At 33.8% G+C, this 12,331-nt stretch overlaps 3 protein-coding genes across 3 annotated transcripts; 1 reads left to right on the top strand and 2 right to left on the bottom strand.

Annotated features, from left to right (window-relative positions):
- Positions 1–5,139: 5,139 nt before the first annotated feature.
- Positions 5,140–5,827, bottom strand: LOC112999550 (uncharacterized). Its single transcript, XM_026125750.1, has 2 exons — positions 5,601–5,827; positions 5,140–5,554 (listed from the first exon to the last, which is right to left on the bottom strand). Exons 1-2 carry the CDS (start codon positions 5,825–5,827, stop codon positions 5,140–5,142), a joined length of 642 nt encoding a protein of 213 aa, XP_025981535.1.
- Positions 5,828–7,502: 1,675 nt separating this feature from the next.
- LOC100776259 (ruBisCO-associated protein) lies at positions 7,503–8,598 on the bottom strand. Its single transcript, XM_003547449.5, has one exon. The coding sequence runs from the start codon at positions 8,468–8,470 to the stop codon at positions 7,574–7,576; it is 897 nt and encodes a 298-aa protein (XP_003547497.2). The 5' UTR covers positions 8,471–8,598; the 3' UTR covers positions 7,503–7,573.
- A 1,513-nt stretch (positions 8,599–10,111) lies between these two features.
- On the top strand, positions 10,112–10,855 carry LOC100793106 (histone H4). The gene is made up of 2 exons (XM_006597239.4): positions 10,112–10,189; positions 10,286–10,855. The coding sequence occupies exon 2, from the start codon at positions 10,336–10,338 to the stop codon at positions 10,645–10,647; it is 312 nt and encodes a 103-aa protein (XP_006597302.1). The 5' UTR covers positions 10,112–10,189; positions 10,286–10,335; the 3' UTR covers positions 10,648–10,855.
- Positions 10,856–12,331: the final 1,476 nt, after the last annotated feature.

The raw sequence follows: 12,331 nt of genomic DNA, 5'->3' as shown, positions 1-12,331 counted from the left end.
AAAAGAGTCACTTTTACGCTTCCTACATTAGAAAGGGTGAATATATGTTTAACGAACTGTAAATAAGAATCCACACATATACTTTATATCTTTCATAAAATTATATTACTATCAGTGCATTATTGCATGAGGTTTTATACAAAAGACGTGTCCGGGAGACATAATGACAAAGTACATTTTTGGATAATGAGAAATGTTTCAAAATTTTATTACTTTAAGATTAAAAATACTTTTAAATCTTTCAGATTGAAATACAAACATGCAGAGTGAAGAAATAAAGATAAATGTAAGTATGTTCAAAAGCAATATATGTTTTCAGTAGTTTAAAATAATATCAGATCATGTGGAATAGAAAAGTTTATGATAAAATTATCTCATACGTTAAAAGTGTATATGTTCATGCAGTATCCACCGCCCCACTTGTTACAACTTGAGTCCATCTAAATCCAATCCAAACCTAAGTATGAAAGTAATACGAATTATAATTCGTATCACTTTGTCTATGCTTCGTACCCTTCAGTTCAGTATTTTTACTTGGGACATACACTATGTCTATGCTCCGTATCCTTCACGTCACTCCTTTTATTTTATTTTCTGAACAGATGCCCCCTTCTCTGACCACATGACGAGGTTTTCATTGTTTCCGGAGGATTTGGATTTTCTCCATTTTTTCTATTACTAAGCTTTGGAGATAATAAATTAAATGTCACATTACATAAAATATGTTATCTCCATTTTATTCATTATCTTAAAAACTTATAAAATGGAAGAGATAGAGGGGGGGAATGAAGAGAATTCATTTCCGTTTCTGACTCAAAATTTTGCTCTCCGAGTGTATTATTTTTGCTCTCGGAAAGTTCCCAAACTAACAAGAACCATACATACTGTCCAGCATTCCTTCAAATACGCAAGGTTGTTACGGGTGAAATTAAACTAAACGTCTAAGCCTTTCTTCTCTACGTACCTGGCTTGATTCAATTACGCATGCATGCTCTCTGACTCTATATTTTAATTATATGGAATTTCCAAAGGTTCTACTATATTTCTAACACAACATTCCTCTTTCTCTTTTTTTTATAATCAACTTTTTATTAAATAAAATTGAAAAAAATTCTAATACTTCAATGCAAATAAATGGTAATTCTTCAATGGTATAATTGATTCAAATTACTTTTTTACATAAAAAAATATTGAATTGTGTAAATGTAAATAAATCTTATATTACTACGTCCAGAAATAATAATAATAATAGTAATATGATAATAATATGATAAATAGATTTGGAATACGAATATTATTTATGTTATCGCACAAGTATTTAGTTGTATTTACAATTGAAGGGGTATGTGGACTGTGATACCACCGAATATTGCACAAAGTCACAAAGCACAAGTAATTACGATTGAAGGGGCATAGAGACATTAGAGACTACAAGCAAGCTAGGTAAAGAAAAAGGAAATAAATAGATATATTGGTCTGATTTTGCTTTCGAGGAAGTTGATGAAGTTCGAAGCATGCTTTCCATGGGACGAATATATAAATTGTGTAATGGTGTATAATATAAATCATAGCAGCACTCTCATAGTCCCATGTGCTAACATCATCATTTTATATAACGACTGAGAATGTACGATATTTAAAGAAAAAAAAAAAAAACAAAAGCCCCGTTTTTTTCCCTGGTTTATTTCTCAGCTCAGGCCTACAGATGAAATAATTAATTTTTATAAGGAAATGTTTGGTATAGATTGAAGTATAAATGAATGAAGGTAGTTAATGTCAGCAGGATACTAACGAGGGCCGGCAGCATTAAATATTTAATATATTAAATATCACTTAATTAATATTATCTTTTTCCTTAATCAATATAGTAAGAGGTTAAAAGCAGTAGTGACATTTTTAGGCTCTTGTTTGCAATTTTGATAGTATCTGACAATTTATCGTGAAATATGTGACCTTTGAATCTAAAAGGCGATATAAGTATTATTTAGTACATGTATAATTTCTATGATAAATGTTCAATCAAATTGCCTATTGATTTGAGGCAGAATAATAATAAAATAAAAAAGTGTTTAAACTTTTTATCTGAAAAAAAGAGAGACTTCATATACGTATTTCTATACATATAACGGTTGACATATTGTTGTCAAACTGGACAATACTTGTAGGTCGTGGCCGTAGAATAGTTTAAATCCTATTGTATATAATATAACTATATATTAATGTTAATACAACAATTTTTTATTATTAAGATCTTATATGTTAATCTTGAAACAATATATCTTTAGAGAGGAAGTCATATAAGGGAATCTTTTCGAGTAAAATCTTTCCTATATGTATGATAAGGGAATCGAATCTCGAAAGTGAATTTTATCTCTTTCTATAGTTTTCTTCATATGTATAATCAGGAAATCGAACTTTATATTATTAGTTAGGAGTATGTAAAAATTAGTTGGACAAAAAGATTAAACATTTTAATTCAAATAGTCAAATTGATTTAGATTTAGAAATTGATTCAAAATTGATTTTAAAAAACTGATTATGAACTGAATTAATTTTTAATAAGTTTTAAATTAATGTTGTTAGAGTCAAACCAATTTCAAATTAATTTTTAAATAATTTTTGTTAGATAAAAATATTTAAATGAAAATTAATTCGATTAATCATATTGGTTTTGTAAAAAAAATTTAATTAATTAAATTGATTTTATAAAATAATGTACTTATTTTTTTATTAAACTAATTCAAAAAAAAATAATTTAATTTAGGTTCGATTACAATCCCGTTAAATATGATGAATTTTTTGACATACCTCTATTGTTATCATACTTAAAGATTCTAATCATCTATGTTGAATGTTGTTGGTGAAAATATATATATATATATATGAACCCAGCATTCTTAAAGTATATGAAAGGATAACATTTTTTTTTATTTCATGACTCTTACACTTGTTTATGGGATCATGACGACGTATTACAGAGAAATAAAACCCAGCCGCATGCAATAGTAGTATATTCTAGACTAGAGCGAGACCCGGACACAGTTGATTTCATTGTTATTATTAGTTAATAGCCTCTCTTACTTTTATACCTAGCTTTTCAGGGCCTTGGCAGGGCAATAATATAATCTTATATAAGTATTACTTTAAAAATAAGAGGCATTGTTACTTTAATTCTTTAAATATTTTTATTCTTCAATCATTCTTTTAAAAAATACGACTTTTATAATAATCTTTCTAAATTAATTTATAATTATTTTTGTTCAAAATGCAAACTAATTGTCAAATTAACTGATGACAATGCAGTATAGAAGCATAACTTGAATGAAAATTTTATATTTTTGACAGACTAATTAAAAAATTATAAGAAATTATTTGATGGCACATTAATATACCAATGTGAACATTTTCGACTAAAACACTTAATGTGATTTTTTTTATTGACATAATATCAAATTATTTAGTATTATCATTAAAAAATTATCACACGCGTGACCCCCCAAAAAGAATACTCCACTGACAAATTTCACACAATTCAGCTTTGGGTTGAAAAGTCCATGAGCCCATGCATTCCGCCTAGTAAGAAAAGTTATTTTAAAAAAAAAAAAAATGGGCCTTTATCACAGCTATTTGAGCAAAGACTGGGGAATTGATATTCACACCTCCAAAATTGCTTTTGGCCTCTATTATGAATGCGCAAATACCAAAATGTCTTTTTGCTTCTTTCCTCCCATATTGGAACTCACCCCACCCTTTATAGCAAACCACAATAGAATAGTGATTCATTGTGTAACAATTTATGCAGAGAATTCATACTTTCATTGTGTTTTTTTTTCATAAAAAAATATCCAATAGAATCATACTTTCTTAATTGGTCCCCACTTGCATGACAAAATCGTGTTTCCGTTATTCATTTTTTTCCACACACCCAACTACACAACGGAACTACACTTCCACTAAACTAGTGGGGGTGTAAACAAAGAGTACAATGAAATCATGATTCTGTTGTACATTACACAACAAAATTTTGGAAAATTATATCTATGGAATTTAAGAATGTTGGTAGGGGCCAAACATAATGTTGTTGGGCAAATAGCAACCCCCCAAAGAGGGCTTTGGGCCTTTAGGTTCTAAAATGGCCTCAAAGAAATCTAATCATTCGGGTGTTACATCCGGTTGGGTCATTCTTCTGATTTATCATTGTTGATGCTTAATATATGTTGTACACTATTATAGCGTTTTTTTTAGCATCCTATGTTGTACTTATGCAAGTAGCCTTGATATCTATTGAAAAACAAAACAAAACATTAAACACAAAAATATCTTTCGGATCGAAAAGTGGTTATGCTTAGATTGTAGATTTGTAATATCAATATTCACTCTCAAGTGACTTCATTTAGAAAAGAATTCTCGTTAAAATGATTGAGAGCGGGATAATTAAGATTTGGGATGCTTTACCTTCGAAGACAAATTACTAAGATTGTCGTCCACTCCCTCCCAAACAGAACAACCAAAACTCCTACCAACTCAATTTCATAAGGAGTGAGACCTTATTAGATTTGAAGAAATAATGCGTCTAATTAAATCGATTTAATGAAAAAAGTTTGAGTTAATTTGGAATTTTGGATGGAGTTAATTTTTCAAACATCCCTAACAAATTTGGTTGATTAGCGGTATTTATTCTCCTACCAAGAAAGTTCAAAACTCTAAGTGGACACGAAAAGCAGGAGGAAATATCAACTTTGGTAGGCGACTTGTGGTTGTGGTGAGATACATGATAGTGGGAAGGCAACAAAATAATACCAGTACCATTCAACATAACCCATATTAACATGATTTGGTTTCATAAGGGAAAAGGATAGGTTTATTGTTATGCACAGAAGCACGGAAAAGAACAGCCTAGCTTTGAGGGCTAGGAACCTCCATAAGAGAAAAGAATAAGGAAGAAAACTTGTATTGTTTTTCTGCTGTCCTCTATTACATACTAAGCATCCCTTATATAGAGGCACTAGCCAAGGGTGCTGCTACGAAAACAAAAGGTCATTACTATGAAGTGTTGCACAATGGGAAGCAACATGCCAACAACATACTCCCTGTGAACCAGTATCCTCCTGATAGCTCAACACCTTCTAATGGATTCTGTTAAAGGGAAACCACCAAGGGGTTTGTGCCCTTAGTGGTGCTTTTGATGGTTTGTTTTGTCCCTCCTAACATTAATTGTCTCATCAAAAACACCTTGTCCTCAAGGTGTTGGATTTTCAAATCATGGCTTCTAAAAGCAATACCGAGATCCCAAGGTCTATTCCGGTGAAATGCACCTGGTTTCGCAGTTGTGCATAGTGCAAAGGCAACTAGTTGGCATTTGCGTGCGACCATGGCAGACCCATAGGACTCAACTACCATCTCAAACAGTGCCATGTCTATATGTTCCAAAAGATTGTCATGTGGAGCCGTTGCACGACCATAATGAACAACAACACTTAAGAGGTTGTCGAGGGAAATAACAACACGAGCGTGGTCGAGTTGGTTCAAGATGGAGGACGGCGCGTGGGGCACGAGCGTGATCGAGCTGGTTGAAGATGCAGGACGACGCGTGGGTCACGTGGTGCTTGCTGTTGGCAGCAAGGTGGGGAGCAAGCATGGGTGATTGGTTTTGTTGCATTGGCACAGGGCATGGAGGCCCAGTCAGCCTGGAAGGCGGAGTTGATAATGGTGCGAGACTTGGTTGCATGGTGCAGAGCATGGTGGCAGAGTTGGTATGGAAAACAGAGGCGACGATGGTGACTGCACGGAGGAAGAAGATGGGTAGTATTAATAACGCGAAAGTCATAGGTTCGTTTTCTATGGATTAGCAATCCGTATTAGACTTATGAAAAGGCAAAAACGACATTTCCTTGTTATGTTGGGTGTACCAGCAAAACTGCTGGACACCCCTAGCAGTTCACTGGGTATTTTCGTTTGGGACGCAACACCATTTTCTCCTCCAAGTGGACCTATACATGGACAAAGCAGTGGTTGCCCATTAAGACTTAAAGAGTACTATTTTACTCTTTCTATGTTACTAGTGGTTTTTTTTTATTTATACCTCCTTCTTTTTTATCGGTTAAAGAAGTGAGCACCCAATGAAATAAATTATGAATGTTGAATTAGATTAATGGTCTAAACTCTACAGAAAGTCCTAAACTGTAAACAATGATTAATTTCTTAAAAAAACTCTTCTCAAAACTTACAAACCAAAACATCAGAAACTTCTTCAAATTCTAATTTTACATTCTATGAAATCATTTAAATTTTATCAATTTTTAAATCATTTTCTAACTTTTAAACCTTTGAAAGTATTTCTTAACCCAAATCAACATGAACGTCAAAATATATGAATATTATTGAAGTGGTAAAAGAAACCAATTACATATTTCATAATAGTTATAATTGAATTGGTAAAAAAAAAAGTAGTAAATAGTTACCTGACAAAGTTCATTGCTATTTTTTTTTTCTTTTTTCAGTCGTTTTACGCAAAAGACGTTTTATGTCATTTGGCATTTTTCAGGCAAAATTACAGTTTCATTGGTCTATCGAAGAGAGGGACATGTGAAGGACCCGTAGAGATTTACTAATTATATAAGCGAGTTTGCGTACTGATAGGAGATGGTGTTTCTAATGCGCAATGGTAATTTCCATTCTCTCAAGATTTACTAATGACGTTTATTTCTACATTTGCAGGCTTAGGGTTTGTTTACTACATTCTTGATTTAGGCTCCAATCCAACTTATTCTGATATTTTTAGTATGAATCACTGTTATTTAACTATTTTCAGGATAAAAAAGATTACTTCGTTTCATATCTTAAATTAGAAAGACAAAAAGAAAAAAACTATTGGATAGAATATAGAAATGAAAAATGTTTTAATTTATTTTAAATCATCCAAACAACAGAATCGGATATTATTATTTTATTGTATTCCTTTTTATCGATTCAAATATAGTATTAATATTTCCTTGATGGATTGCTATTATAGTGTTCTTTAAACTAAACATATAATTAATTCGTGTTACAATATATAGAGATATTGGTTGCAGAGACAATTAATATATGAAGTGTACAGATTGTCATCATTGTAGATTAAACAGACCAATCCACATTCCGCCATTACATCATCTCTATCTTTCTTATTCTCTTCCTCTCTTTCTTTCAAACTTCAACTTAATTCGAGTTATAATTTTTGCTGGCTGCAAAGTTGTGTCATCACGTGCTTATGGATTGCGGAATGTGGATTGGTCTGTTTAATCTACAATGATGACAAGCATGTTTTATTAACATTAAGTGATATATAAAAACTTGTTTCATTGTATATAAAAAGAAAAAAACAAATTAAAAGAACAAGAATTAATTGTATATATATATATATATATACATACCATATTACGCACGATACAATTTATTTTTATAAATATATATGGAACTGATTCGATTACCCTGGATGGGGTCTTACATGAAAGTAAATAATATAAGAAACACAATTTATATATATATATGATGGAGTAAGGCAATTAAGATGATAGTAGCAGAGTGAATGAAATCAGTCCTTATTGGGAGCATCTGCATAGTAATTATGGTAATGAATGGAAACTCCAGGAGCCTTTCTCTTCTTGAGAATGTCCATGCCACCGAGAAAGAAGACGATCGGCGACAGAGTGGCCCAGTCCTCGTTCTCGGCGCTGTAGCCAGCAAAGAGTTTTCTTCTGGGATAAAGCTTGGTTAGTTCATTGTAGCGCTTCACCAACGTGGTTGGGTCGAACACTGGTTTGAGCTCGCTTTGGAACTGGTAATCGACCCAGTCAACGAAGAAGGACACAGCGCTGTACAACAAGGGATAATATTCTTCGTTCAGAGCAAACGAGGGAGAAATAGAAGCCTCGCTCACTACGCCCTTTTCTTTGAGGTTCCTTATGAGCTGTCCCACGCACTCGATAAAGTCACCGGGGGAGGCATCGATGTGCTCGTAAAGCACGTCGATGCCGTCCACGTGGAGGTTGTAGTCTTCGTTCTTGATGAGGTGCGTGAGGGACTCGGTGGCGTTGTCGATCCAGGTTTTGTTGTTTAAGGGTTTGAAGGGGTGTTGGGTGCCGCGGTTGCCGATGCTGATGAAGACTTTGATGTCAACGTTGGGGTTCTTGTCCTTGAAGCGCGCGATGGATTCGGGGGTGACCTTGCTCAGGTCCCAGGTCGGTCGGAAAACGCCGTTGGTGGGGGCACCCTCGTCGTCGTAGTCGCTGGCGAAGGTCAGAGCGATCTGGTACTCCTTCAGGAATTTCGCCGACACAAACACTTGCGAGAACGAGTCGTCGAACGTGTATTGCCGGAAAATCGACAACATTGTGCCAAGAGACCAATATATGGAATTGCAATTTGGGTGTTGTGCCAGAAATTGCCCAGCCCAAGGTGCCCTTATATACTTCACTTGTGTCCAGGCCATATTAGAATTAACATGGAGTATCTATCACGTGAGTCTAAATGTAAGCAACACATGGTTTTGTTGAAAATTGTGTAAATCTCATTTTTTTTTTTGTTTAATGAATTTCATCCATGACTCTGTAATTTCAATAAACTTTAACTCATAAGAAATGTGTGAGAATGTATTGTTAGCAATTAAGTTAATAATATATACTACTTAGACGATGAAAATTATACAATTGAAAAATAAAAAGACTCATAATAATTTAAAAAAAAAGAGAGAGAGAGACTTGATTTGCGAAATTACATAAAGTGACTAAATGTTCCATTAAAAGGCAAGCTTTAATGATATTCAAGGGAAACTTATTGGAACAGCAACGTGGTGTTAGGATAGGGTATCAACAACCTCCTACTATATAGTGGCTAAGTAAAAACAAAATAGTTCCTACTTATTGGCTACCTTTGGATGTGGTCCAGGATTTCCGAAAGCTACTTTCACTTGCTCTTATGAGTAACTGACAATGAAACTGATCTTGGCAAAATATCTGTCAAAATCTTCTTCTCTCTGTTTCTATTGGAAGTTTTGTTTTATATTGTGAATTTCACGTCTAATTTTTAGTTAGAAAGCTTTGTTTGAGGAAAAAACATTATTTATAGAATACCTAAAATTATATGGAATACTATTACTTCATGTCAATGCTTAAAATTAGTTGGAGATGTGGTGAAAAAAATAATCTAACAAAATCATTCAACGAATGAGGTCGAGTGAGTCATAAAGTAAAAATGCATTGGACAAAATTTAAATTTGTATATATAGGAAGAAAATGAATACATTCACAATCAAATACATATATTTATGATTAGATGGTATGGTTATCCAATATCATATAATTTTATCTGTTAAACATGTGTAATAATCAAGAGATTCAATGTCATGCATATTTTGTAGAAGAGATTAGTCCATTAGATAAATTTCAATATCTCATAAATTAGTACTAATTGAGGGTACCCTACGTTTAAAAAAAATATCAATGTCAAACTCAATATCACCCACCCTACACAAGGGATTTAAGTCGTTTCCTGTCACTCAAACCAACACATTTTTCTCCTTATTGCAAAATCAAATTAAGAAGATCGAAACAATAACAACTTTATTTTATAGGAACTGGATAATTGTTTAAGCTAAATTAATAAAAATTAGACCTTCAGACGCTGTAAATGCATTGATGGAGAACAGAAAGCTTAAACCTGCAACAAAAGCATTGATAGGTAGCGCATGAGCATGGAATAATAATAATAAAAAAAAAACAGAAGAAGAATGCAAATAATATTAATAATAATAATATTTGCAAATGTTAAATGTCAAAATTTTTAACAAATTTATATCTAGTTTCATAATTCACCCGCGCGTTCTCATAAAATTCATATGATAAATAATTTTCTTTACACGGAAAATTGATATTTGATTATAGTAAAACATTGGCGGCACCCAATCCATGCCCGAAAAAAGATTAACCGCGGGACCGAACCCGCCAACACAAAATTCACTTTTTCATTTAACGGCTCAAGCCACGTCACCGATCCAAATGAAGTCTCTTCTCCCATCTCCATCGTACATAGCAACCAAATCAACGGTCCAGAACGCGCTTGAAAAACCGGTACACGGATCGACACAATGCCCTTGCCTTCCTATAAAAGGCATCCGCATCCGAACCTGAATCCTATCACAACACTAACACAGGTAAATTAATTTCTCGTATCGAAAATCATTTCCACCACCACAATTTTTTTTTATTTCCGTTTACTAAAGATTAGTAATTGTTTGGTTTGTGTGTAGATTTTGATTCGATTCGATTCGATTCAGTCGAGGTTTTAAGCAGCAGCAAGATGTCTGGGCGTGGAAAGGGAGGAAAGGGATTGGGAAAAGGAGGAGCAAAACGACATCGTAAGGTGCTCCGCGACAACATTCAGGGAATTACGAAGCCAGCGATTCGTCGTTTGGCTCGCAGGGGTGGCGTGAAGCGTATCAGCGGTTTGATCTACGAGGAGACTCGCGGTGTTCTCAAGATCTTCTTGGAGAATGTCATCCGTGACGCCGTTACTTACACGGAGCACGCTAGGAGGAAGACCGTTACGGCTATGGACGTTGTTTATGCGCTTAAGAGGCAGGGAAGGACCCTCTACGGATTTGGTGGTTAGGGTTTTTGCTTGATTTTCCTCGCCAGGGAAAAGTCTTGCTGTCAAGAAAAACAAACGAGGCATGGATTGGGGTAGTTTTTTTTTATTTTTTATGGTGGTGTTTGTAGTGAATGGGGAAAATTAGGAGCAATTTTATGCTTACTTGTTGGTGTCAATTATGTGATGTAACTACTCCGTTGAAATGTAGAATTATTTTGGCTTTTAAAAATCGTTTCGTAAATCAATTTATAGTTTCTATTTAAGTTAATTATGTTTTGCTTTTTCTCAAAATATTTCTTCCTGTTCTTCCTTGTGAAAATTGTCTTCCTTGTGAAAAGTGGAAACTATAGCATACAACATTGAAGCATTGCGCATTCACGTTATTGCTGGTTTTGAATGACATTCAGCTACATGTTTAGTTCTAAGTTGCAGGGGAGGGATGCGTGCTAAATTGTTTTGTGGTTAATAATGTTTGCATTCATTTTTTCTTTCTGCATCTTTTCATGTAAGTATTTTGGAACCTGTTATGTGAACTTTTTTATTTTTTTATTTTGTATAGAAAAACTTGAAATAAAAAGCAAGTGCAAAATGAAGAGAAAAAAGTATTGCAAATAGAATTAGTCACCATTGTTTATTATCATTCATGTGCAGAAAATGGCCAATTTAATGCGTTGGGCTGCCTGTGCGTTGGACCTCTTTTTCTTCACCTTTTGTAGCCTATTTATTTGTACAATTATGAGCTGTACACAATCAAGCCTAATGCAATTAAAGTATGGTTAATTTTGGCCCAGTTGGATTTGGTCGTGTGCTTGCAACTTCTAAATCCAAAGTGGGGCACGAATATGGAAGCATGACGTATGTTCTAAGATGAAAATTATAGTAATCTAATATCCCTTTTGCGGTTATTTTACATTCATATATTATTTTATCAGATTAAATTTTGCCTTAAATTTATTCTTTGCAAAATCACAAAACTGTTTCTTGATTGCAAAATTTGATTTGTAAAAATCAAATTGATGAGGAAGAATTTGATGAGAACATTAAAAGCTTACACGAAATCAGAAAACGATTATGAACGCCTTGAACAAGCAATATCATATCTTAATGCGTTAGGATATAAGCTATATACAGAATAGGACCACTCATAGTATTAAAAGATTATTTCAAGTGACAGATTCACAAGGAATATCATATCCCGTTGGATAAATTAAACACTGATTCTGTCACATCCCCACGCACTTATCTTATACAAAACTATTGCACAATATTGTTTCTTCGGACTGAAAATTTTATAGTAAGCTTCAAGTTAGTGTTATGCTGTGCTGTGGAATTAATCTTTTCCAAAACCCATGAAACTTATGGCCTCTGTTTGCATTAGATTGTGTGAAGGACAGACATCTTCCCCTTAGGCCAACCTTCGTAAACCTCAACAAATGGCCAGAATCCGAGGTAGTTGATAGATTCTCGTGTCGGCAAATGTACTTAAGGAGTTACAAATTCTCAAGGGAGAAGAAAGTGGGTGTCACTGAGAAGACCCTCAAGTGTTTCGATAAACTGAAGGAGAAGGTCGTTTGTGTCAGAAATAAATTAAATTTGAAGAACAAGTATAAGGTTCTCATGAGGGCCACGGATGTCACTTATGCTGCGTTCTCAATCTTTCAGAGCTTTCTACCCTGCTCTGCCAAGTTTGATGTGCTTCATGATT

The sequence above is a fragment of the Glycine max genome, chromosome 15 (genome assembly GCF_000004515.6).
Source record: "Glycine max cultivar Williams 82 chromosome 15, Glycine_max_v4.0, whole genome shotgun sequence".
Taxonomy (NCBI): domain Eukaryota; kingdom Viridiplantae; phylum Streptophyta; class Magnoliopsida; order Fabales; family Fabaceae; genus Glycine; species Glycine max.
The sequence above is the reverse complement of the archived record's forward strand: the minus strand, read 5'-3'. Positions and strand labels throughout refer to the sequence as shown.